Source organism: Bombina bombina, chromosome 6 (genome assembly GCF_027579735.1).
Source record: "Bombina bombina isolate aBomBom1 chromosome 6, aBomBom1.pri, whole genome shotgun sequence".
Taxonomy (NCBI): Eukaryota; Metazoa; Chordata; class Amphibia; order Anura; family Bombinatoridae; genus Bombina; species Bombina bombina.
The window spans coordinates 905,535,718-905,558,228 of NC_069504.1; the positions used below are offsets into that span (position 1 = coordinate 905,535,718).

Sequence of the window (22,511 nt, forward strand, 5' to 3'; positions counted from 1 at the left end):
GTTCTGGATCCTTGGGCACTAGAAATAGTCTCCCAAGGTTATCTTCTGGAATTCAAGGGGCTTCCCCCAAGGGGGAGGTTCCACAGGTCTCAATTGTCTTCAGACCACATAAAAAGACAGGCATTCTTACATTGTGTAGAAGACCTGTTAAAAATGGGAGTGATTCATCCTGTTCCATTAGGAGAACAAGGGATGGGGTTCTACTCCAATCTGTTCATAGTTCCCAAAAAAGAGGGTACGTTCAGACCAATCTTAGATCTCAAGATCTTAAACAAGTTTCTCAAGGTTCCATCGTTCAAAATGGAAACCATTCGAACAATTCTTCCTTCCATCCAGGAAGGTCAATTCATGACCACGGTGGATTTAAAGGATGCGTATCTACATATTCCTATCCACAAGGAACATCATCGGTTCCTAAGGTTCGCATTCCTGGACAAGCATTACCAGTTCGTGGCGCTTCCTTTCGGATTAGCCACTGCTCCAAGGATTTTCACAAAGGTACTAGGGTCCCTTCTAGCGGTGCTAAGACCAAGGGGCATTGCAGTAGTACCTTACTTGGACGACATTCTGATTCAAGCGTTGTCCCTTCCTCAAGCAAAGGCTCACACGGACATAGTCCTGGCCTTTCTCAGATCTCACGGATGGAAAGTGAACGTGGAAAAGAGTTCTCTATCTCCGTCGACAAGGGTTCCCTTCTTGGGAACAATAATAGACTCCTTAGAAATGAGGATTTTTCTGACAGAGGCCAGAAAAACAAAACTTCTAAACTCTTGTCGGACACTTCATTCCGTTCCTCTTCCTTCCATAGCGCAGTGCATGGAAGTAATAGGTTTGATGGTAGCGGCAATGGACATAGTTCCTTTTGCGCGCATTCATCTAAGACCATTACAACTGTGCATGCTCAGTCAGTGGAATGGGGACTATACAGACTTGTCTCCGAAGATACAAGTAAATCAGAGGACCAGAGACTCACTCCGTTGGTGGCTGTCCCTGGACAACCTGTCACAAGGGATGACCTTCCGCAGACCAGAGTGGGTCATTGTCACGACCGACGCCAGTCTGATGGGCTGGGGCGCGGTCTGGGGATCCCTGAAAGCTCAGGGTCTTTGGCCTCGGGAAGAATCTCTTCTACCGATAAATATTCTGGAACTGAGAGCGATATTCAATGCTCTCAAGGCTTGGCCTCAGCTAGCAAAGGCCAAGTTCATACGGTTTCAATCAGACAACATGACGACTGTTGCGTACATCAACCATCAGGGGGGAACAAGGAGTTCCCTGGCGATGGAAGAAGTGACCAAAATCATTCAATGGGCGGAGACTCACTCCTGCCACCTGTCTGCAATCCACATCCCAGGAGTGGAAAATTGGGAAGCGGATTTTCTGAGCCGTCAGACATTACATCCGGGGGAGTGGGAACTCCATCCGGAAATCTTTGCCCAAATTACTCAACTGTGGGGCATTCCAGACATGGATCTGATGGCCTCTCGTCAGAACTTCAAGGTTCCTTGCTACGGGTCCAGATCCAGGGATCCCAAGGCGACTCTAGTAGATGCACTAGTAGCACCTTGGACCTTCAAACTAGCTTATGTATTCCCGCCGTTTCCTCTCATCCTCAGGCTGGTAGCCAGGATCCATCAGGAGAGGGCGTCGGTGATCTTGATAGCTCCTGCGTGGCCACGCAGGACTTGGTATGCAGATCTGGTGAATATGTCATCGGCTCCACCATGGAAGCTACCTTTGAGACGAGACCTTCTTGTTCAAGGTCCGTTCGAACATCCGAATCTGGTCTCACTCCAGCTGACTGCTTGGAGATTGAACGCTTGATCTTATCAAAACGAGGGTTCTCAGATTCTGTTATTGATACTCTTGTTCAGGCCAGAAAGCCTGTAACTAGAAACATTTACCACAAAATATGGAAAAAATATATCTGTTGGTGTGAATCTAAAGGATTCCCTTGGGACAAGGTAAAGATTCCTAAGATTCTATCCTTTCTTCAAGAAGGATTGGAGAAAGGATTATCTGCAAGTTCCTTGAAGGGACAGATTTCTGCCTTGTCTGTGTTACTCCACAAAAAGCTGGCAGCTGTGCCAGATGTTCAAGCCTTTGTTCAGGCTCTGGTTAGAATTAAGCCTGTTTACAAACCTTTGACTCCCCCTTGGAGTCTCAACTTAGTTCTTTCAGTTCTTCAGGGGGTTCCGTTTGAACCCTTACATTCCGTTGATATTAAGTTATTATCTTGGAAAGTTTTGTTTTTGGTTGCAATTTCTTCTGCCAGAAGAGTTTCAGAATTATCTGCTCTTAGTGTTCTCCTCCTTATCTGGTGTTCCATGCAGATAAGGTGGTTTTACGTACTAAACCTGGTTTTCTTCCAAAAGTTGTTTCTAACAAAAACATTAACCAGGAGATAGTCGTGCCTTCTTTGTGTCCGAAACCAGTTTCGAAGAAGGAACGTTTGTTGCACAATTTGGATGTTGTTCGCGCTCTAAAATTCTATTTAGATGCTACAAAGGATTTTAGACAAACATCTTCCTTGTTTGTTGTTTATTCTGGTAAAAGGAGAGGTCAAAAAGCAACTTCTACCTCTCTCTCTTTTTGGATTAAAAGCATCATCAGATTGGCTTACGAGACTGCCGGACGGCAGCCTCCTGAAAGAATCACAGCTCATTCCACTAGGGCTGTGGCTTCCACATGGGCCTTCAAGAACGAGGCTTCTGTTGATCAGATATGTAGGGCAGCGACTTGGTCTTCACTGCACACTTTTACCAAATTTTACAAGTTTGATACTTTTGCTTCTTCTGAGGCTGTTTTTGGGAGAAAGGTTTTGCAAGCCGTGGTGCCTTCCATTTAGGTGACCTGATTTGCTCCCTCCCTTCATCCGTGTCCTAAAGCTTTGGTATTGGTTCCCACAAGTAAGGATGACGCCGTGGACCGGACACACCTATGTTGGAGAAAACAGAATTTATGTTTACCTGATAAATTACTTTCTCCAACGGTGTGTCCGGTCCACGGCCCGCCCTGGTTTTTTAATCAGGTCTGATAATTTATTTTCTTTAACTACAGTCACCACGGTATCATATGGTTTCTCCTATGCAAATATTCCTCCTTAACGTCGGTCGAATGACTGGGGTAGGCGGAGCCTAGGAGGGATCATGTGACCAGCTTTGCTGGGCTCTTTGCCATTTCCTGTTGGGGAAGAGAATATCCCACAAGTAAGGATGACGCCGTGGACCGGACACACCGTTGGAGAAAGTAATTTATCAGGTAAACATAAATTCTGTTTTTTCATTCGGATATGGTAGTTTTGCGTACTAAGTTAGGGTTTCTCCCTAAAGTAGTTTCAGATCGGAACATTAATCAGGAGATTGTTGTTCCTTCCTTGTGTCCTAATCCTTCTTCCCAGAAGGAACGGCTTCTGCACAATCTGGACGTGGTGATGCATTCAAATTCTATTTACAGACGACTAAGGATTTTCGTCAGTTGTCTGCTCTGTTTGTGGTATTCTCTGGGAAACGTAAGAGTCAGAAAGCTATGGCTACTTCTCTTTCTTTGTGGCTGAAGGGTATCGTTAGGTTTGCCTATGAAACTGCTGGACAGCAGCCTCCTGAGAGAGTTATGGCTCATTTTACGAGGGCTGTTTCCTCTTCCTGGGCATTCAAAAATGAAGCTTCTGTGGAACAGATTTGCAAGGCTGCAACTTGGTCCTCTCTTCACACTTTTTTAAAATTCTATAAATTCTACACTTTTGCCTCGGCTGAGGCCACTTTTGGGAGAAAGGTTCTTCAAGCAGTGGCGCCTTCCGTTTAGGTTCCCTGTCTTGTCACTCCCTTATGATCTGTGTACTCTAGTTTGGGTATTGATTCCCATGAGTAATTCGATGATCCGTGGACTCATCGTGTCATTAGAAAGAAAACAAAATTTATGCTTACCTGATAAATTTATTTATTTCTTGACACGAGTCCACGGCCTGCCCTGTTCTTTTTGGACAGGTTTTGTTGGTATTTTATAAACTTCAGACACCTCTGCACCTTGTTGCTTCCTTTCTATCCTTTGCTTCGGTTGAATGACAGGGGTTGGAGGGAAGGGAGGTGATATTTAACAGCTTTGCTGTGGTGCTCTTTGCCACCTCCTGCTGGGCAGGAGTGATATTCCCAATAGTAATTAGATGATCCGTGGACTCATCGTGTCAAGAAATAAATACATTTATCAGGTAAGCATATATTTTTGTTTTTTATGTATTAAAGCAGGGAAATATTTAAACAAATAGGCATGTTTAAAAGTAAGCTAATATGATTTTTATGTACTGTTCTTTACATATGGTGAATAATTAATGAGAGATTGTATTTGCTTTCTAATGAATTCTTTTAAATCTTTTAGAACAGAATGTAAGAGAAACGTGACCTGGAAGATCCTGCCAAAAAAGGCCTGCAAGAACTTGCTAAATACCCTTAGTAACTTGTATCAGCAACTGGCAGAACGTAAGTGCATAATTTTTGTTTCCCTTTCAATCACAGTTTTATTTTAATAAGGTCTGTCGTGGACTCACAGACAAAAAAATGGAAATAGGTTTAATTCTAACAGTCTTAAACTGTGATAAAAGTTCCTTAAAACACGAAATATGTTTTGGTTAATGTGCAATACACATCTTCCAATTGTCCCTTCTGGTGAGGAAATTGTATCGCTGTTAGGGTCATATCTTCCTGTCCATCCTAATGTATCCATCTTTTTGATGGGTTGTCATCTTTACTAGCAAATCTCAGTTTCTCACAGTGTCCTGATGATATTAGTACTATTTCTCTCCCTGTATTTGTTGTTTTGGAGGGTGTTTGCGCGGCATCAAGTGTGTACAGAGCATTATAACACCTTAACCTTACAAATACAACAGTGGTTTATGTTTTCTTTGAATTATTCAGTAGGAGAACCTAGTTTAAAGGGACATGAAACCCTAATTTTTTCTTTCATGATTTAGGAAGAGCCTGCAATTTTAAACAACTTCCTAATTTACTTCTATTATCTAATTTGCTTTATTCTCTTGATATAATTTGCTGAAAAGCATATCTAGATATGCTCAGTAGCTGCTGATTGGTGACTGCACATAGATGCCTCATGTGATTGGCTCAACGATGTGCATTGCAATTTCTTCAACAAAGGATATCTAAAGGATGAAGAAAATTAGACAATAGAAGTAAATTGGAACATTGTTTGAAATTGTATTGTCTATCTGAATCATAAAAAAAAAACAACTGTGAGTTTAGTGTCCCTTTAACCCCTTCACTACCGGGACTTCCAGACTAAAACTTGCCCAAAATACCAGAGCATTTTTGGTATCACTCCATTTAAATAATAATAAAAAAAAAAAAAAAAATATATATATATATATATATATATATATATATATATATATATATATATATATATATATATATATATATATATATATATAAAAGTAGATAACCCTAGGTATTGATCTAGGCCCATTTTGATATATGTCATGCCACCATTTCATTGCCAAAATGCCATCAAATAAAAATGGTACTTTTTTCACAAACTTTGGGTTTCTCACAGATATTATTTGCATACTTCTTGTGCAATCATGGCACAAATATTTGTAAAAGTTTCTCTGGGATCCCCTTTTTTCAGAAATAACAGACATATATGGCTTTGCCATTGCTTTTTGGTTATTAGAAGGCCGCTAATTTCAGCTGTGCACCACACTTCTATCATTCGTGGCAGTGAAGGGGTTAATAAGGTAGCTTAAAAGGTTAATGCTATCTTTAGTATCTTTAGTGTCGAGATAAGCTTCCTACCTGACACTCCCTACCCCACAAACAGCTCTCTTCCCTCCACCACCCTCCACTCGTAACCCCTATCTTAGGTACTGGCAGACAGTCTTCCAGTATGAAAAAATAAGGATTTTTTTTTTTAATAAAATGTTTTTTGTTGTTGTTTTTTTTAAAATATATTTCTCCAGTGTGATTCCCCCGATCCCCCCCACCACCAAACAGCTCTCTAAACCTCCCCCCTCTAACAGGCGCCATCTTAGGTACTGGCAGCTGTCTGTCAATACCTATAAAACTGTAGCGTAGTGTCCCCCCCACCCGCATTCTATAGTTTCGGGTCCCATCCCTCCCTGATCCCAACCTAGATCCATTTTTCTGTAGTGTAGCTGCCCCATCCCTCCCTGTCCCTTTATTTCTTTTACAAGATATGACGAGTCCACGGATTTCATCCTTACTTGTGGGATATCGCCTCCTGGTCAGCAGGAGGAGGCAAAGAGCACCACAGCAGAGCCTGTGTTAGTGATAGGAAGAGGTAATGTGAGGTGTTAGTTTAGATTCTTCAGTCAAGTGTTTTTTATTTTTACATGGTGCCAAAGTGTACTATTTTACTACAGAGCAGCCTCTGGATAATAACCTTATGACTATGGGAACTGGGGAGGGGGTTAACCCCTCTGTGCCTCCCATACTCATGCTGCTATTCTGTGATGGTCTTAGAGAAGCTTTAACTAAGGCCCTTCTATCTTCACAGGACCTCAGGAGGAAGAGTGGACCTCTTGATACTGTGAATTTTCTCATGCTGTTCCTCAGCATGAAGGTAAGTGCAGTCTTGTATTTTTCTGGGGCTTTGCACTAAAAAAGTATAAAGAAAGGAGTGACATAGCTCAGAACTGAATGTGCTTTAATTTTTCTGTCAGGAGCAAGGCTTCCTGTCGCTATTATGCCGGTCCTCATTAGTATTAGAAAAGAATGGGAACCGTCATAGAGCTTATATTATCCAGACACTCTAGCATGACTAATGTAACCTAGAAGCGCTGGGATGTTATATTATCATGTGTTGTATACTCGGGCAATTCTCTTTTAATGTGCTAGAAAAGAGTTCACTAAGAGAAGGGCTGACGCTGGGAGAGTTCCGGAGCTGACACTAATAGACTCCGGGGTTTTGGCCTGTATTGGTGTGTTGTTTGTTTTTCCCGGGTTCTGACGCCCACGAAGGGCGGGGCTTTGTATTGGCGCGATTTTGCGCTATTGTTGCTGAGAGAGACATCCGGGGGATCGTGTTCCGGCTGCCATTACGGCTCCTAAGTGCGCTTGTTCTGCTCTTGCACTAGCGGTCTTAGGCGCGTTGGTTAAGGGAAGACTATCTCGGTCAGTGGAGTCAGATAGGCGCTGCAGCTGTGGTGTCTGATAGTTTACTGATTTTTTCTGAGGTGACAGTGGCAAGGAACATCACTTGCTAAGGAACATTACTTGCTAATATTTTATGTTTATGTGATTTCAAGTACGCAGTTATGTTAAAGAAATAGGGCACATCTTTTTTCTTTAAGCATAATCAATATATATATATATATATATATATATATATATATTTTGTGCCACTCGACCAAGCTAGCAGTTTTTTCTTGTACTTCTGTTATCATGGATGATTTAGAACAAAGTACCTGTCTTATGTGTTTAAATGCCATTGTGGAACCTCCTGTTACGCTTTGTCCCTCATGTACAGAGAGGGCCTTACAGTGTAAAGAGCAGATTTTCTTTAATAAAAATATGTCTAAGGAGGGCTCTCAACCTGATGAGCTTCAGGATAGGTCGCAACTTTCTCCCCAAGCATCACAGCCTTTAACGCCCGCTCAGGCGACGCCGTGTTCTTCGACGGCGTCTACCTCATTTTCTCTGCAGGATATGGCTGCAGTTATGTCATCTACTCTTACAGAAGTTTTATCTGTTGAACAGATTTGCAAGGCTGCAACTTGGTCGTCTCTTCACACTTTTTCCAAATTTTACCAATTTTATACTTTTGCCTCGTCTGAGGCTGTTTTTGGGAGAAAGGTTCTTCAAGCAGGAGGTGATATCCCAGAAGTAAGGATGAAATCCGTGAACTCGTCATATCGTAAAAGAAATACATTTATCAGGTAAGAATAAATTTCCTTTTTTGCAGCTATATTGTCACGTTAATGGAAAGTACGTTTCTTTCTCTTGTAAGATGTATCGAGTCCACGGATTCATCCTTACTTGTTGGATATTCTCCTCCCCTACAGGAAGTGGCAAAGAGAGCACCCACAGCAGAGCTGCCTATATAGCTCCCCCCTTAGCTCCACCCCCCAGTCATTCTCTCTGCCTGCTTAACTGCTAGGAAGGGCAAAGAGGAGTGTGGTGACAAAAATTTTCGTTTTTTTTTTCTCAAGCAAAAGTTTGTTATTTTTAAATGGTACCGGTGTGTACTATTTACTCTCTGGCAGAAAAGGGATGAAGATTTCTGCAAGGAGGATAATGATCTTAGCATTTTGTAACTAAGATCCACTGCTGTTCTTACAAGGGCTGAAGAGTACAGGAAAACTTCAGTTGGGGGAACAATTTCCATGCTAAACTGCATTAAGGTATGTTCAGTCTATTTTTTTCTAGACAGACTATGTTATTTCTAGAAACGCTGGCAATATCCCCATGAGGGAAGGGTAAGCTGTATTCAGACACTTGGATAGGAATTTCAGCTTGCATGAAGGGCTCATTAGTTACTGGTGACACTGTTTGGTAAAAATGTTTTTGTTTATTCAGTAAATGATGCAATTATAACGTTTTTTTGAAGGGACTAAAGGGGTCATTGTGGCTTATTTTTGAGTTTTCTAACCCACATGGTTAATTTAGAGACACTCTAGTGTTTGTCTGTTAGGCCTCAAAACATTGAGTGAGGTGGGAGGGGCCTATTTTCGCGCCTCAGTTGTGCAGTTTCTTTTCCTCTGAGACTTCTAACTACTTCTCCAGAGGTTCCTGTCGTGTTTGAGGGCTGTAAAAGAAGTTTTCCCCCCACAAATTGTTCTGAATGGCAGGTAGGAGCCACAGCAGAGCTGTGGCAAAGTGCTGAAAGTCTTTTTTTACTGGTTTCAATGTTTTTTCAATCCGGTTTTGCCATTAAGGGGTTAATTGTTTATTTGCATAGCTGTGCAAAGTTACTAAGGCTATATGAAAATAAAAATAAAATACATTTTTTTTTATGTTTACTGCTTTTTTACACTGTTTTGCAGAATTTGTGCAGCTTTTTTTCTGTTAAAGGCACAGTACCGTTTTATTTCTAAGTGTTATTTACTTTGATTACAGTGTTTTCCAAGCTTTCTTGTTACATTACTAGCCTGTTTAACATGTCTGACACCAAGGAAAATCCTTGTTCAATATGTTTGGAAGCCATTGTGGTACCCCCTCTTAGAATGTGTCCCAATTGTACTGATATGTCTATAAACTATAAAGAACATATATTAGCACTTAAAAATAGAGCAATAGATGATTCTCAGTCAGAAGTAAATGAGGGTTTGCCATCTAGCTCTCCCCAAGTGTCACAACCAGTAACGCCCGCACAAGTGACGCCAAGTACCTCTAGTGCGTCAAATCCATTTATTTTTCAAGACATGGCAACAGTTATGAATACAACCCTCACAGAGGTTTTATCCTAACTGCCTGGTTTACAAGGAAAGCGGGACAGCTCTGGGTTAAGGAAAAATGCTGAGCAGTCTTACGCTTTAATAGCCGTATTTGATATGCCCTCACAATGCTCTGAGGTAGGGGTGAGGGATTTGTTATCTGAGGGAGAAATTTTTGATTCAGGAAAGACGCTTCCTCAGACAGATTCTGATATGACGGCCTTTAAATTTAAGCTTGAACACCTCCGCTTATTGCTCAGGGAGGTATAAGTGGCTCTATATGATTGTGACCCTATAGTGGTCCCAGAGAAATTGTGTAAGATGGATAAATACTTAGATTAAATTGGCTAATTCTTTTATTACAGATGCCGCTTTTCAACTTGCTAAATTAGCGGCAAAGAATTCAGGACGTTATGGCTTAAATCCTGGTCTGCTGATGTGTCATCTAAAACTAAACTTTTGAACATCCCTTTCAAAGCAAAGACCCTATTCGGGCCTGAACTGAAAGAGATTATTTCAGACATCACTGGAGGGAAAGGTCATGCCCTCCCTCAGGATAGATCAGATAAGATGAAGACCAAACAATATAATTTTCGTTCCTTTTGAAATTTCAAGAGTGGTCCCGCTTCAGCTTCCTCTGCTGCAAAGCAAGAGGGGAATTCTTGTCCAATCCAAGTCAGTCTGGAGACCTAACCAGGCTTGGAACAAGGGTAAACAGGCCGGATTTAGTAGGGGGCAGACTCTCTCTCTTCGCTCAGGCTTGGGCAAGAGATGTTCACGATCACTGGGTTTTAGAAATTGTGTCCCAGGGATATTTTCTGGAATTCAAAGGCTCTCTTCCAAGGGGGACTTTTCACATTTCTCGATAGAGGCGTTCTTACGCTGTGTAGAAGACCTACATACCATGGGGGTGATCCACCCAGTCCCAAAAGAGGAACAGGGCTAGGTTTTTACTTAAACCTGTTTGTGGTTTCCAAAAAAAAGGGAACTTTCAGATCAATCTTGGATCTCAAAATTCTAAAGAAGTTCCTCAAAGTTCCATCATTCAAGATGGAGACTATTCGTTCTATTCTACCTCTGATCCAGGAGGGTCAATATATGACCACCGTGGACTTAAAGGATGCGTATCTACACATCCCTATTCACAGAATTTTCACAAGGGTGCTAGGGTCCCTTCTGACGGTTCTACAACCACGGCGCATAGCAGTGGCGCCTTTTCTAGACGACATCTTATTTCAGGCGTCAACTTTCCAGCTATCCAAGTCTCACACAGACATTGTGTTGGTTTTTCTGAGATCTCACGGGTGGATGGTGAACATAAAAAAGAGTTCTCTCTTCCCTCTTATAAGAGTTTCCTTCCTAGGGACTCTGATAGACTCGGTAGAAATGAAAATATTTCTGACGGCAGTCAGAAAATCAAAGCTCTTAACCACTTTCCGAGCTCTTCATTCCATTCCTCGGCCATCAGTGGCTCAGTATATGGAGGTAATTGGACTCATGGTAGTGGCAATGGACATAGATCCTTTTGCCCGCCTACACCTCAGATCATTACAACTATGCATGCTCAAACAGTGGAATGGGCATTATGCAGATTTGTCTCCTCAACTGCATCTGGACCAGGAGACCAGAGATTCTCTTCTCTGGTGGTTGTCTCAGGACCACCTGTCTCAGGGAATGTGTTTCTGCAGGTCAGAGTGGCTCATTGTAACGACAGATGCCAGCCTGCTAGGCTGGGATGCAGTCTGGAACTCCCTGAAAGCACAGGGCTTATGGTCTCGGGAGGAATCTCTTCTCCCAATAAATTTTCTAGAACTGAGAGCGATATTCAATGCGCTTCAGGCGTGTCCTCAGCTTGCTGCGGCCAAATTCATCAGGTTTCAGTCAGACAACATCACGACTGTAGCTTATATCAATCATCAAGGAGGAACAAGGAGTTCTCTAGCAATGATGGAGGTAACCAAAATAATCCGATGAGCAGAGGATCACTCTTGCCATCTCTCAGCAATCCACATCCCAGGAGTAGAGAACTGGGAGGCGGATTTCCTAAGTCGTTAGATTTTTCATCTGGGGGAGTGGGAACTGCATCCGGAGGTATTTGCCCAGCTGATTCAGCTATGGGGCACACCAGAATTGGATCTGATGGCGTCCCGTCAGAATGCCAAACTTTCTCATTACAGGTCCAGGTCCCGTGATCCCAAGGCGGTACTGATAGATCCTCTAGCAGTGCCTTGGTCCTTCAATCTGGCCTCTGTATTTCCTCTCCTTCTACGTCTGGTTGCCAGAATAAAGCAGGAGAGAGCTTCGGTGACTCTGATAGCACCTGCGTGGTCACGCAGGACTTGGTATGCAGACCTATTGGACATGCCCTCGGTTCTACCATGGACTCTGCCAATGAGCAGGACCTTCTAATCCAAGGTCTGTTCACGCATCCAAATCTAATTTCTCTGCGTCTGACTGCTTGGAGATTGAACGCCTGATTCTATCAAAGCGTGGTTTCTCTGAGTCGGTCATTGATACCCTTTTTCAGGCTAGAAAGCCTGTCACCAGGAAGATCTATCATAAGATTTGGCGCAAATATCTTTATTGGTGTGAATCCAAGGGTTACTCGTGGATTAAGATTAGGATTCCTAGAATATTGTCTTTTCTCCAAGAAGGTTTGGAGAAGGGATTATCAGCTAGTTCCTTATAAGGACAAATATCTGCTTTGTCTATTTTTCTACACAAACGTCTGGCAGATGTCCCAGACGTTCGAGCATTTAGTCAGGCTTTGGTCAGAATCAAGCCTGTATTTAAACCTGTTGCTCCGCCATGGAGCCTAAATTTAGTTCTTAAAGAAAGTTTTGTTTTTAGTAGCTATCTCTTCGGCTCAAAGAGTTTCTGAGCTATATGCTTTACCGTGTGATTCCCCTTATCTTATTTTCCTTGCAGATAGGGTGGTTTTGCGTACCAAACCTGGGTTTCTTCATAAGGTTGTTTTTTATAAGAATATCAATCAAGAGATTGTTGTTCTTTCACTGTGTCCTAATCCTTCTTCAAAGAAGGAACGTCTGTTGCACAATCTTGATGTGGTTCGTGCTTTAAAGTTCTACTTACAAGCAACTAAAGATTTCCGTCAAACATCTTCATTGTTTGTTGTTTATTCTGGTAAGCGGAGAGGTCAGAAGGCTACGGCTACCTCTCTTTCCTTTTGGCTGAAAAGCATAATCCGTTTGGCTTATGAGATTGCTGGCTAACAGTCTCCTCAAAGAATTACTGCTCATTCTACTAGAGCTGTGGCTTCCACATGGCTTTGAAAAATTAGGTTTCTGTTGAACAGATTTGTAATGCGGCGAATTGGTCTTCGCTTCATACTTTTTCCAAATTTTCCAAATTTAATACTTTTGCTTCTTTGGAGGCTATTTTTGGGAGAAAGGTTCTACAAGCAGTGGTGCCTTCCGTTTAAGTTCCCTGTCTTGTCCCTCCCTTCATCCGTGTCCTAAAGCTTTCGTATTGGTATCCCACAAGTAAGGATGAATCCGTGGACTCGATACATCTTACAAGAGAAAACATAATTTATGCTTACCTGATAAATTTATTTCTCTTGTGATGTATCGAGTCCACGGCCCGCCCTGTTTATTAAGAAAGGCATATATATTTTTATTTTTAAACTTTCAGTCACCACTGCACCCTATAGTTTCTCCTTTTTCTTCCTAGCCTTCGGTCGAATGACTGGGGGGGTGGAGCTAAGGGGGGAGCTATATAGGCAGCTCTGCTGTGGGTGCTCTCTCTGCCACTTCCTGTAGGGGAGGAGAATATCCCACAAGTAAGGATGAATCCGTGGACTCGATACATCACAAGAGAAATAAATTTATCAGGTAAGCATAAATTATGTTTCTTTCATGTAATTAGCAAGAGTCCATGAGCTAGTGACGTATGGGATATACATTCCTACCAGGAGGGGCAAAGTTTCCCAAACCTTAAAATGCCTATAAATACACCCCTCACCACACCCACAATTCAGTTTTACAAACTTTGCCTCCCATGGAGGTGGTGAAGTAAGTTTGTGCTAGATTCTACGTTGATATGCGCTTCGCAGCAGGCTGGAGCCCGGTTTTCCTCTCAGAGTGCAGTGAATGTCAGAGGGATGTGAAGAGAGTATTGCCTATTTGAATTCAGTGGTCTCCTTCTACGGGATCTATTTCATAGGTTCTCTGTTATCGGTCGTAGAGATTCATCTCTTACCTCCCTTTTCAGATCGACGATATACTCTTATATACCATTACCTCTACTGATTCTCGTTTCAGTACTGGTTTGGCTGTCTACTATATGTAGATGAGTGTCTTAGGGTAAGTAAGTCTTATTTTATTATGACACTCTAAGCTATGGTTGGGCACTTTCTATGTAAAGTTCTAAATATATGTCTTTAAACTTATATTTGCCATGATTCAGGATAATCAGTATTCCTTTAAAATCCAGACTGTCAGTTTCATTATTTGGGATAATGCATTTTAATTCAATTTATTTTTCTTTACCTTGGAAATTTTCAGATGATCATTTTTCCCTGTGTGCTGTTAGGCTCGCGGGGGCAGAAAATGTTTCTTTTTATTGCGTCATTCTTGGCGCAGACTTTTTTGGCGCAAAAATTTTGTCATTTCCGGCGCTGTAGTTGACGCCGGAAGATGTATTCTGTTTAAACGTCATTTTTGACGCATGTGTATTCAGACATTTTTTTGCGCCAAAAAATGTGGGCGTCGGTTCTGGCGTCAGAGATGTGGCGTCATACTTGGCGCCAAATATATGGGCGTTGTATTTAGCGCCAATAATGTGGGCGTCATATTGGCACCAAAAAATGTGGGCGTATTTTTTGTTTCACTTTTTTTCCTCACATTATTTAAACCTCACTTTTTTATTGCTTCTGGTTTCTAGAAGCTTATTGTTTTGCATTCTTTTCCCATTCCTGAAACTGTCATTTAAGGAATTTGATAATTTTGCTTTAAATATTGTTTTTTTCTATTACATATTGCAAGATTTCACTGTTCCTGTTTCAAAACAATCTAAGAGGATTCCTGTTGACTGAGTTCAGTCCTACCAAAGCTAAGTTCATTTATTTTAAATGTTATGAATGTTTATCTTTAGCTATGGTTTGTAATAAGTTATCATGATAAACTTTTACATGCAGAATCCATTAGTATTTTATAAAGTAGCTTTATATATTGCCATTCTTTTTACATCTTATGTACAAGAAATATTTAGAAGATTTATAAGAAATATTTTTCTGATTCTATTTTAAAAGCTTTGTCTGACATTGTGCCTTCTAATAAAATTTTTAGGTCTATTTCAACCTTCTTTTTTAATTATTGAAGTTTCAAATGACCAACAGCATACTGATTTATCCTTCTCTGATGATGTTTTTTCTCACAGAATTTTCTTCATCAGATATTGACACTAACAAATCTACTTTTTTTTTTTTTTTTTATTAAAGTACATTTGTTCTTTGTTGAAAAGGTGTTGATTATTTTGGATATTAAGGTAACTTGTTGTTTTTCAAGACTAGCTAACACTATTTCTGCTTATTTATTCTTCTGTGTTTTCAGAGGTTTTTTTCCAATTCCTCATACTAGGGAATGGAATAGGCTGAGAATTTTCTTTTATTCCTTCTTCAAAGGTTTTAAACTATAGTCTTTGCCGGCAGTTAAATTCAATTTGGAGGGTTCTCCAATTTATTGGGGCTATCTCTACTCCTACTAATTATGCTATTGTTTCTATAGCAAAATAGTATTTATTTTCCTTTAGATGGTTGTATCTTATTTATGGAAAATTATTTAGTTTCAAGTACTTTTCTTGGACCTGTGATTTATTTGGATGATGTTGCAATTGCTTCATTTTTTCTGTTTACTTTAAAATCAAGTATCAGATTATGATTTATTTTAGCATTGTTAAAGGGACAAAATTTACTAGACTAGGTGCTGTTGCATTTGTCTTGTTGTTTTGCATTTATTGATTATGCAAGTCCAGTGTATTGACTGGTCCTTTAACTGGACTATCATGCTAATAATTTCATTTGTGTCTTCATTTTATTGAATATTTTCGCAAATGAGGTTTAATCTATGTCTTTAGCTGTTTTAGCTAGAAGAATTTTGTGATTTCTAAAAATCCATATTTCTTTTGTTCTAAGATAATCAATTATTTGTTTTATAATTGGATTCAATTCTTAACTGTTACTCTGGGCTTCAAGATTGAGTTCTAAGACTAAAACTTTAAGCTTATACTAGTTTGGTTGTTCTTATTAAGGAAAGAATTCCTGAATTCTTTCCCAAGTAACATGTTTTTAATTGGAAATTTTTCAATTCGAAATCAGCTCCCTAAAATTGCGATGTACGTGCCATATTCCAGCTTGGCTGGCAAGGGGCAGGTTAAGACGTTTTTGAAATTTCTTTGATTTTATTCCAGTAAGGCTAACACTTTCTTTAAGTGTGTTTCGGTCCTATATATTTTGGGTACTGTTGAAGCATGGCTGATCACCCGTGGGGTTCAAGCGCTGCTCAGACCTGGAATCTTCTGGGGTATTTCTTCCAGTTCCATTTTTAGGAACTGGGTTTTGGAGTTTTATTCAAACTATTCTGCCTTTTTTTGGTCAGTGATAGCATTATTTGTTTTCATTAGATACAATAAATGCATATTTTCATTTTTCTGTTTTCATTCAGATTATTTTCTGAGGATGCGGAATCTCATATGATTCACTTTGTTCTTCCAGGACATAGTTAGAGGATCTTTTTTTCAAAAGCTCTTGATTCCTCACACAAGGGTCACCTTATTTAGGTTTCCAGATAGTTTGTGTCTCTGTCTTTGTCTCTATCAGACAAGGGACAATTTTATTGGGTTCTGTCTGTCGGTACCTTTAGTCTGTATTATTTCCTTCAGTTGCTATATATGCATAGAAGTTTTAGGTCTTATGGCCACAGCATTGGATTCAATTCCCTTTGCTCATTTTCAATAGAAAGAACCTTTCCAGTCTTTTATGCTGAATTATGGTGCAGGGATTCTAGGATTTCGCATTTTAAATCTTCGAATCCTAATATTTATCTCTCTTGATTTGGTGGTTAAGATCACCATCATTTAGTTCTACAGATCTCTTTGTTTCTTTCAACCTGGACCATGATCTCTACAGATGTGAGTCTTTTTGGTTGGGAGGCTGTCTGAGGATCTCTGTCAGCACAAGGGGTTTGGAAATCTCAGGCGGCGAGATTACCATTTGATATTTTAGAACTCCGTGCTTTCTCAGAGTTTTTCAGTTAGTTTCTTTTTGAAGAAGAGACGTTTATTGTTTTTCAGACAATATCACAACTATGGTGTATGTCAATCATCAGGGTAGGACTATCAGTCCTTAGGCTGTGACAGAAGTGTCTCGGATATTAGCTTGGGCTAAATCCAGCTCCTATCTAAATTCTGTGGTTCTTTCTCTTGTTAAGTGTATCCAGTCCACGGATCATCCATTACTTATGGGATATTAACTCCTCCCCAACAGGAAGTGCAAGAGGATTCACCCAGCAGAGCTGCTATATAGCTCCTCCCCTAACTGCCATTCCCAGTCATTCTCTTGCACCCAACGAATAGATAGGATGTGTGAGAGGACTGTGGTGATTATACTTAGTTTCATACCTTCAATCAAAAGTTTGTTATTTTATAATAGCACCGGAGTGTGTTATTCCTTCTCTGGTAGAATTTGAAGAAGAATCTACCTGAGTTTTTCTATGATTTTAGCCGGAGTAGTTAAGATCATATTGCTGTTTCTCGGCCATCTGAGGAGAGGTAAACTTCAGATCAGGGGACAGCGGGCAGATTAATCTGCAAAGAGGTATGTAGCAGCTTATTATTTTCTGACAATGGAATTGATGAGAAAATTCTGCCATACCGATATAATGTAAACTCAGCCTTAAATGCAGTAGCAGCAACTGGTATCAGGCTGTCATGTATGTATATTTTACACTTCAGTATTCTGGGGAATGGCACTTCACTGGAATTATACTGTATGCATAAAACTTTAGCCTAATTTGCAGGGACTAGCAACAGGCTTTTTAATAACACTCAATTTATTAATGTTAAACGTTTTTTGCTGGCATGTAAAATCGTTTAATTTTCTGAGGTACTGGGTGAAAAAATGTTTTGGGCACTATTTTTTTCCACTTGGCAGTCGTTTTATTTAATTTATGACAGTTTACTGATCTCTCTCACTGTTATGTGTGAGGGGGAGGGACCTTTTTTGGTGCTTTTGCTACGCATCAAAAAATTCAGTCAGAAGTTTATTGTCTTCCCTGCATGATCCGGTTCATCTCTACAGAACTCAGGGGTCTTCAAAACTTGTTTTGAGGGAGGTAATCACTCACAGCAGAGCTGTGAGATTGTAGTTGACTGTGATAAAAAAAAAAAAAAAACGTTTATTTCTGTATTTATTTATTTTTTTCTGCTATCAGGGTTAGTTATCCTTTGCTAATGGGAGCAATCCTTTGCTAAAATTGTGTTTTTTACAAAGATTTGATGCTATAACTTTTCAGTTTATTAATTTTCAACTGTCATAACTTTTTCTGTGCTTCTTATAGGCACAGTACGTTTTCATATTATAGTAAATTACTTGAAAAGTATTTCCAAGTTGCTAGTTTATTTGCTAGTGTGTTAAACATGTCTGATTCAGAGGAAGATATCTGTGCTATATGTGCTAAAGCCAAAGTGGAGCCCAATAGAAATTTATGTACTAACTGTATTGATGCTACTTTAAATAAAAGTCAATCTGTACAAATTGAACATATTTCACCAAACAACGAGGGGAGAGTTATGCCGACTAACTCGCCTCACGTGTCAGTACCTGCATCTCCCGCTCGGGAGGTGCGTGATATTGTAGCGCCGAGTACATCTGGGCGGCCATTACAAATCACATTACAGGATATGGCTACTGTTATGACTGAAGTTTTGGCTAAATTACCAGAACTAAGAGGTAAGCGTGATCACTCTGGGGTGAGAACAGAGTGCGCTGATAATATTAGGGCCATGTCAGACACTGCGTCACAATTTGCAGAACATGAGGACGGAGAGCTTCATTCTGCGGGTGACGGTTCTGATCCAAACAAACTGGATTCAGATATTTCAAATTTTAAATTTAAGCTGGAAAACCTCTGTGTATTACTAGGGGAGGTGTTAGCGGCTCTGAATGATTGTAACACAGTTGCAATACCAGAGAAAATGTGTAGGTTGGATAAATATTTTGCGGTACCGGCGAGTACTGACGTTTTTCCTATACCTAAGAGACTTACTGAAATTGTTACTAAGGAGTGGGATAGACCCGGTGTGCCGTTCTCACCCCCTCCGATATTTAGAAAGATGTTTCCAATAGACGCCACCACACGGGACTTATGGCAAACGGTCCCTAAGGTGGAGGGAGCAGTTTCTACTTTAGCTAAGCGTACCACTATCCCGGTGGAGGATAGCTGTGCCTTTTCAGATCCAATGGATAAAAAGTTAGAGGGTTACCTTAAGAAAATGTTTGTTCAACAAGGTTTTATATTGCAACCTCTTGCATGCATTGCGCCTGTCACGGCTGCAGCAGCATTTTGGTTTGAGTCTCTGGAAGAGACACTTGAATCAGCTCCATTAGATGAGATTACACACAAGCTTAAAGCCCTTAAGTTAGCTAACTCATTTATTTCAGATGCCGTAGTACATTTAACTAAACTTACGGCTAAGAATTCCGGATTCGCCATTCAGGCACGCAGAGCACTGTGGCTAAAATCCTGGTCAGCTGACGTTACTTCTAAATCTAAATTGCTTAATATACCTTTCAAAGGGCAGACCTTATTCGGGCCCGGGTTGAAAGAAATTATCGCTGACATTACAGGAGGTAAAGGCCATGCCCTGCCTCAAGACAGAGCCAAACCTAAGGCTAGACAGTCTAATTTTCGTTCCTTTCGTAATTTCAAAGCAGGAGCAGCATCAACTTCCTCTGCACCAAAACAGGAAGGAGCTGTTGCTCGCTACAGACAAGGCTGGAGACCTAACCAGTCCTGGAACAAGGGCAAGCAGGCCAGGAAACCTGCTGCTGCCCCTAAGACAGCATGAATCGAGGGCCCCCGATCCGGGAACGGATCTAGTGGGGGGCAGACTTTCTCTCTTCGCCCAGGCTTGGGCAAGAGATGTCCAGGATCCCTGGGCGTTAGAGATCATATCTCAGGGATACCTTCTAGACTTCAAATTCTCTCCCCCAAGAGGGAGATTTCATCTGTCAAGGTTGTCAACAAACCAAATAAAGAAAGAGGCGTTTCTACGCTGCGTACAAGATCTTTTATTAATGGGAGTGATCCATCCGGTTCCGCGGTCGGAACAAGGACAAGGGTTTTACTCAAATCTGTTTGTGGTTCCCAAAAAAGAGGGAACTTTCAGGCCAATCTTGGATTTAAAGATCCTAAACAAATTCCTAAGAGTTCCATCGTTCAAAATGGAAACTATTCGGACAATTTTACCCATGATCCAAAAGGGTCAGTACATGACCACAGTGGATTTAAAGGATGCTTACCTTCACATACCGATTCACAAAGATCATTACCGGTATCTAAGGTTTGCCTTTCTAGACAGGCATTACCAGTTTGTAGCTCTTCCATTCGGATTGGCTACGGCTCCGAGAATCTTCACAAAGGTTCTGGGTGCTCTTCTGGCGGTACTAAGACCGCGAGGAATTGCGGTAGCTCCGTACCTAGACGACATTCTGATACAAGCTTCAAGCTTTCAAACTGCCAAGTCTCATACAGAGTTAGTACTGGCATTTCTAAGGTCGCATGGATGGAAGGTGAACGAAAAGAAGAGTTCTCTCTTTCCACTCACAAGAGTTCCCTTCTTGGGGACTCTTATAGATTCTGTAGAAATGAAGATTTACCTGACAGAAGACAGGTTAACAAAGCTTCAAAATGCATGCCGTGTCCTTCATTCCATTCAACACCCGTCAGTAGCTCAATGCATGGAGGTGATCGGCTTAATGGTAGCAGCAATGGACATAGTACCCTTTGCACGCCTACATCTCAGACCGCTGCAATTGTGCATGCTAAGTCAGTGGAATGGGGATTACTCAGACTTGTCCCCTACTCTGAATCTGGATCAAGAGACCAGAAATTCTCTTCTATGGTGGCTTTCTCGGCCACATCTGTCCAGGGGGATGCCATTCAGCAGGCCGGACTGGACAATTGTAACAACAGACGCCAGCCTACTAGGTTGGGGCGCTGTCTGGAATTCTCTGAAGGCTCAGGGACAATGGAATCAGGAGGAGAGTCTCCTACCAATAAACATTCTGGAATTGAGAGCAGTTCTCAATGCCCTTCTGGCTTGGCCCCAGTTAACAACTCGGGGGTTCATCAGGTTTCAGTCGGACAACATCACGACTGTAGCTTACATCAACCATCAGGGAGGGACAAGAAGCTCCCTAGCAATGATGGAAGTATCAAAGATAATTCGCTGGGCAGAGTCTCACTCTTGCCACCTGTCAGCAATCCACATCCCGGGAGTGGAGAACTGGGAGGCGGATTTCTTATGTCATCAGACTTTTCATCCGGGGGAGTGGGAACTTCATCCGGAGGTCTTTGCCCAAATACTTCGACGTTGGGGCAAACCAGAGATAGATCTCATGGCGTCTCGACAGAACGCCAAGCTTCCTCGTTACGGGTCCAGATCCAGGGATCCGGGAGCGGTTCTGATAGATGCTTTGACAGCACCTTGGACCTTCGGGATGGCTTATGTGTTTCCACCCTTCCCGATGCTTCCTCGATTGATTGCCAGAATCAAACAGGAGAGAGCATCAGTGATTCTAATAACGCCTGCATGGCCACGCAGGACTTGGTATGCAGATCTAGTGGACATGTCATCCTGTCCACCTTGGTCGCTACCTCTGAAACAGGACCTTCTGATCCAGGGTCCCTTCAAACATCAAAATCTAATTTCTCTGAAGCTGACTGCTTGGAAATTGAACGCTTGATTTTATCAAAACGTGTTTTTTCTGAATCAGTTATTGATACCTTAATACAGGCTAGGAAGCCTGTTACCAGAAAGATTTACCATAAGATATGGCGCAAATACTTATATTGGTGCGAATCCAAGAGTTACTCATGGAGTAAGGTTAGGATTCCGAGGATATTGTCTTTTCTACAAGAAGGTTTAGAAAAGGGTTTATCCGCTAGTTCCTTAAAGGGACAGATTTCAGCTCTGTCCATTCTTTTACACAAACGTCTGTCAGAAGTTCCGGACGTTCAAGCTTTTTGTCAGGCTTTAGCTAGGATCAAGCCTGTGTTTAAAACTGTTGCTCCACCATGGAGTTTGAACTTAGTTCTTAATGTTTTACAGGGGGTTCCGTTTGAACCCCTTCATTCCATTGATATCAAGTTGTTATCTTGGAAAGTTCTGTTTTTAATGGCGATTTCCTCGGCTCGAAGAGTCTCTGAGTTATCTGCCTTACATTGTGATTCTCCTTATCTGATTTTTCATTCAGACAAGGTAGTTCTGCGTACTAAACCTGGGTTCCTACCTAAGGTGGTCACTAACAGGAATATCAATCAAGATTGTGGTTACATCTTTGTGTCCTAATCCTTCTTCGAAAAAGGAACGTCTGCTACACAATCTAGATGTAGTCCGTGCCCTGAAATTTTATCTACAGGCAACTAAGGATTTTCGACAAACGTCTTCCCTGTTTGTCGTTTATTCTGGTCAGAGGAGAGGTCAAAAAGCTTCGGCTACCTCTCTCTCCTTTTGGCTTCGTAGCATAATACGGTTAGCCTATGAGACTGCTGGACAGCAGCCTCCTGAAAGAATTACAGCACATTCTACTAGAGCTGTGGCTTCCACTTGGGCCTTTAAGAATGAGGCTTCTGTTGAACAGATTTGCAAGGCTGCAACTTGGTCTTCTCTTCATACTTTTTCCAAATTTTACAAATTTGACACTTTTGCTTCTTCGGAGGCTGTTTTTGGGAGAAAGGTTCTTCAGGCAGTGGTTCCTTCCGTATAAAGAGCCTGCCTGTCCCTCCCGTCATCCGTGTACTTAAGCTTTGGTATTGGTATCCCATAAGTAATGGATGATCCGTGGACTGGATACACTTAACAAGAG

The 22,511-nt window shown here is 41.3% G+C and overlaps 1 protein-coding gene across 2 annotated transcripts in view; it reads left to right on the forward strand.

Annotated features, from left to right (window-relative positions):
• Window positions 1-22,511, forward strand: part of DENND4A (DENN domain containing 4A) — an 858,339-nt gene that overhangs the window by 380,633 nt on the left and 455,195 nt on the right. For both annotated transcript variants that reach the window (XM_053718534.1, XM_053718535.1), the window contains exon 11: window positions 4,375-4,475. In XM_053718534.1, the coding sequence (XP_053574509.1) occupies window positions 4,375-4,475 (101 nt within the window). The remainder of the gene's footprint in view (window positions 1-4,374; window positions 4,476-22,511) is intronic.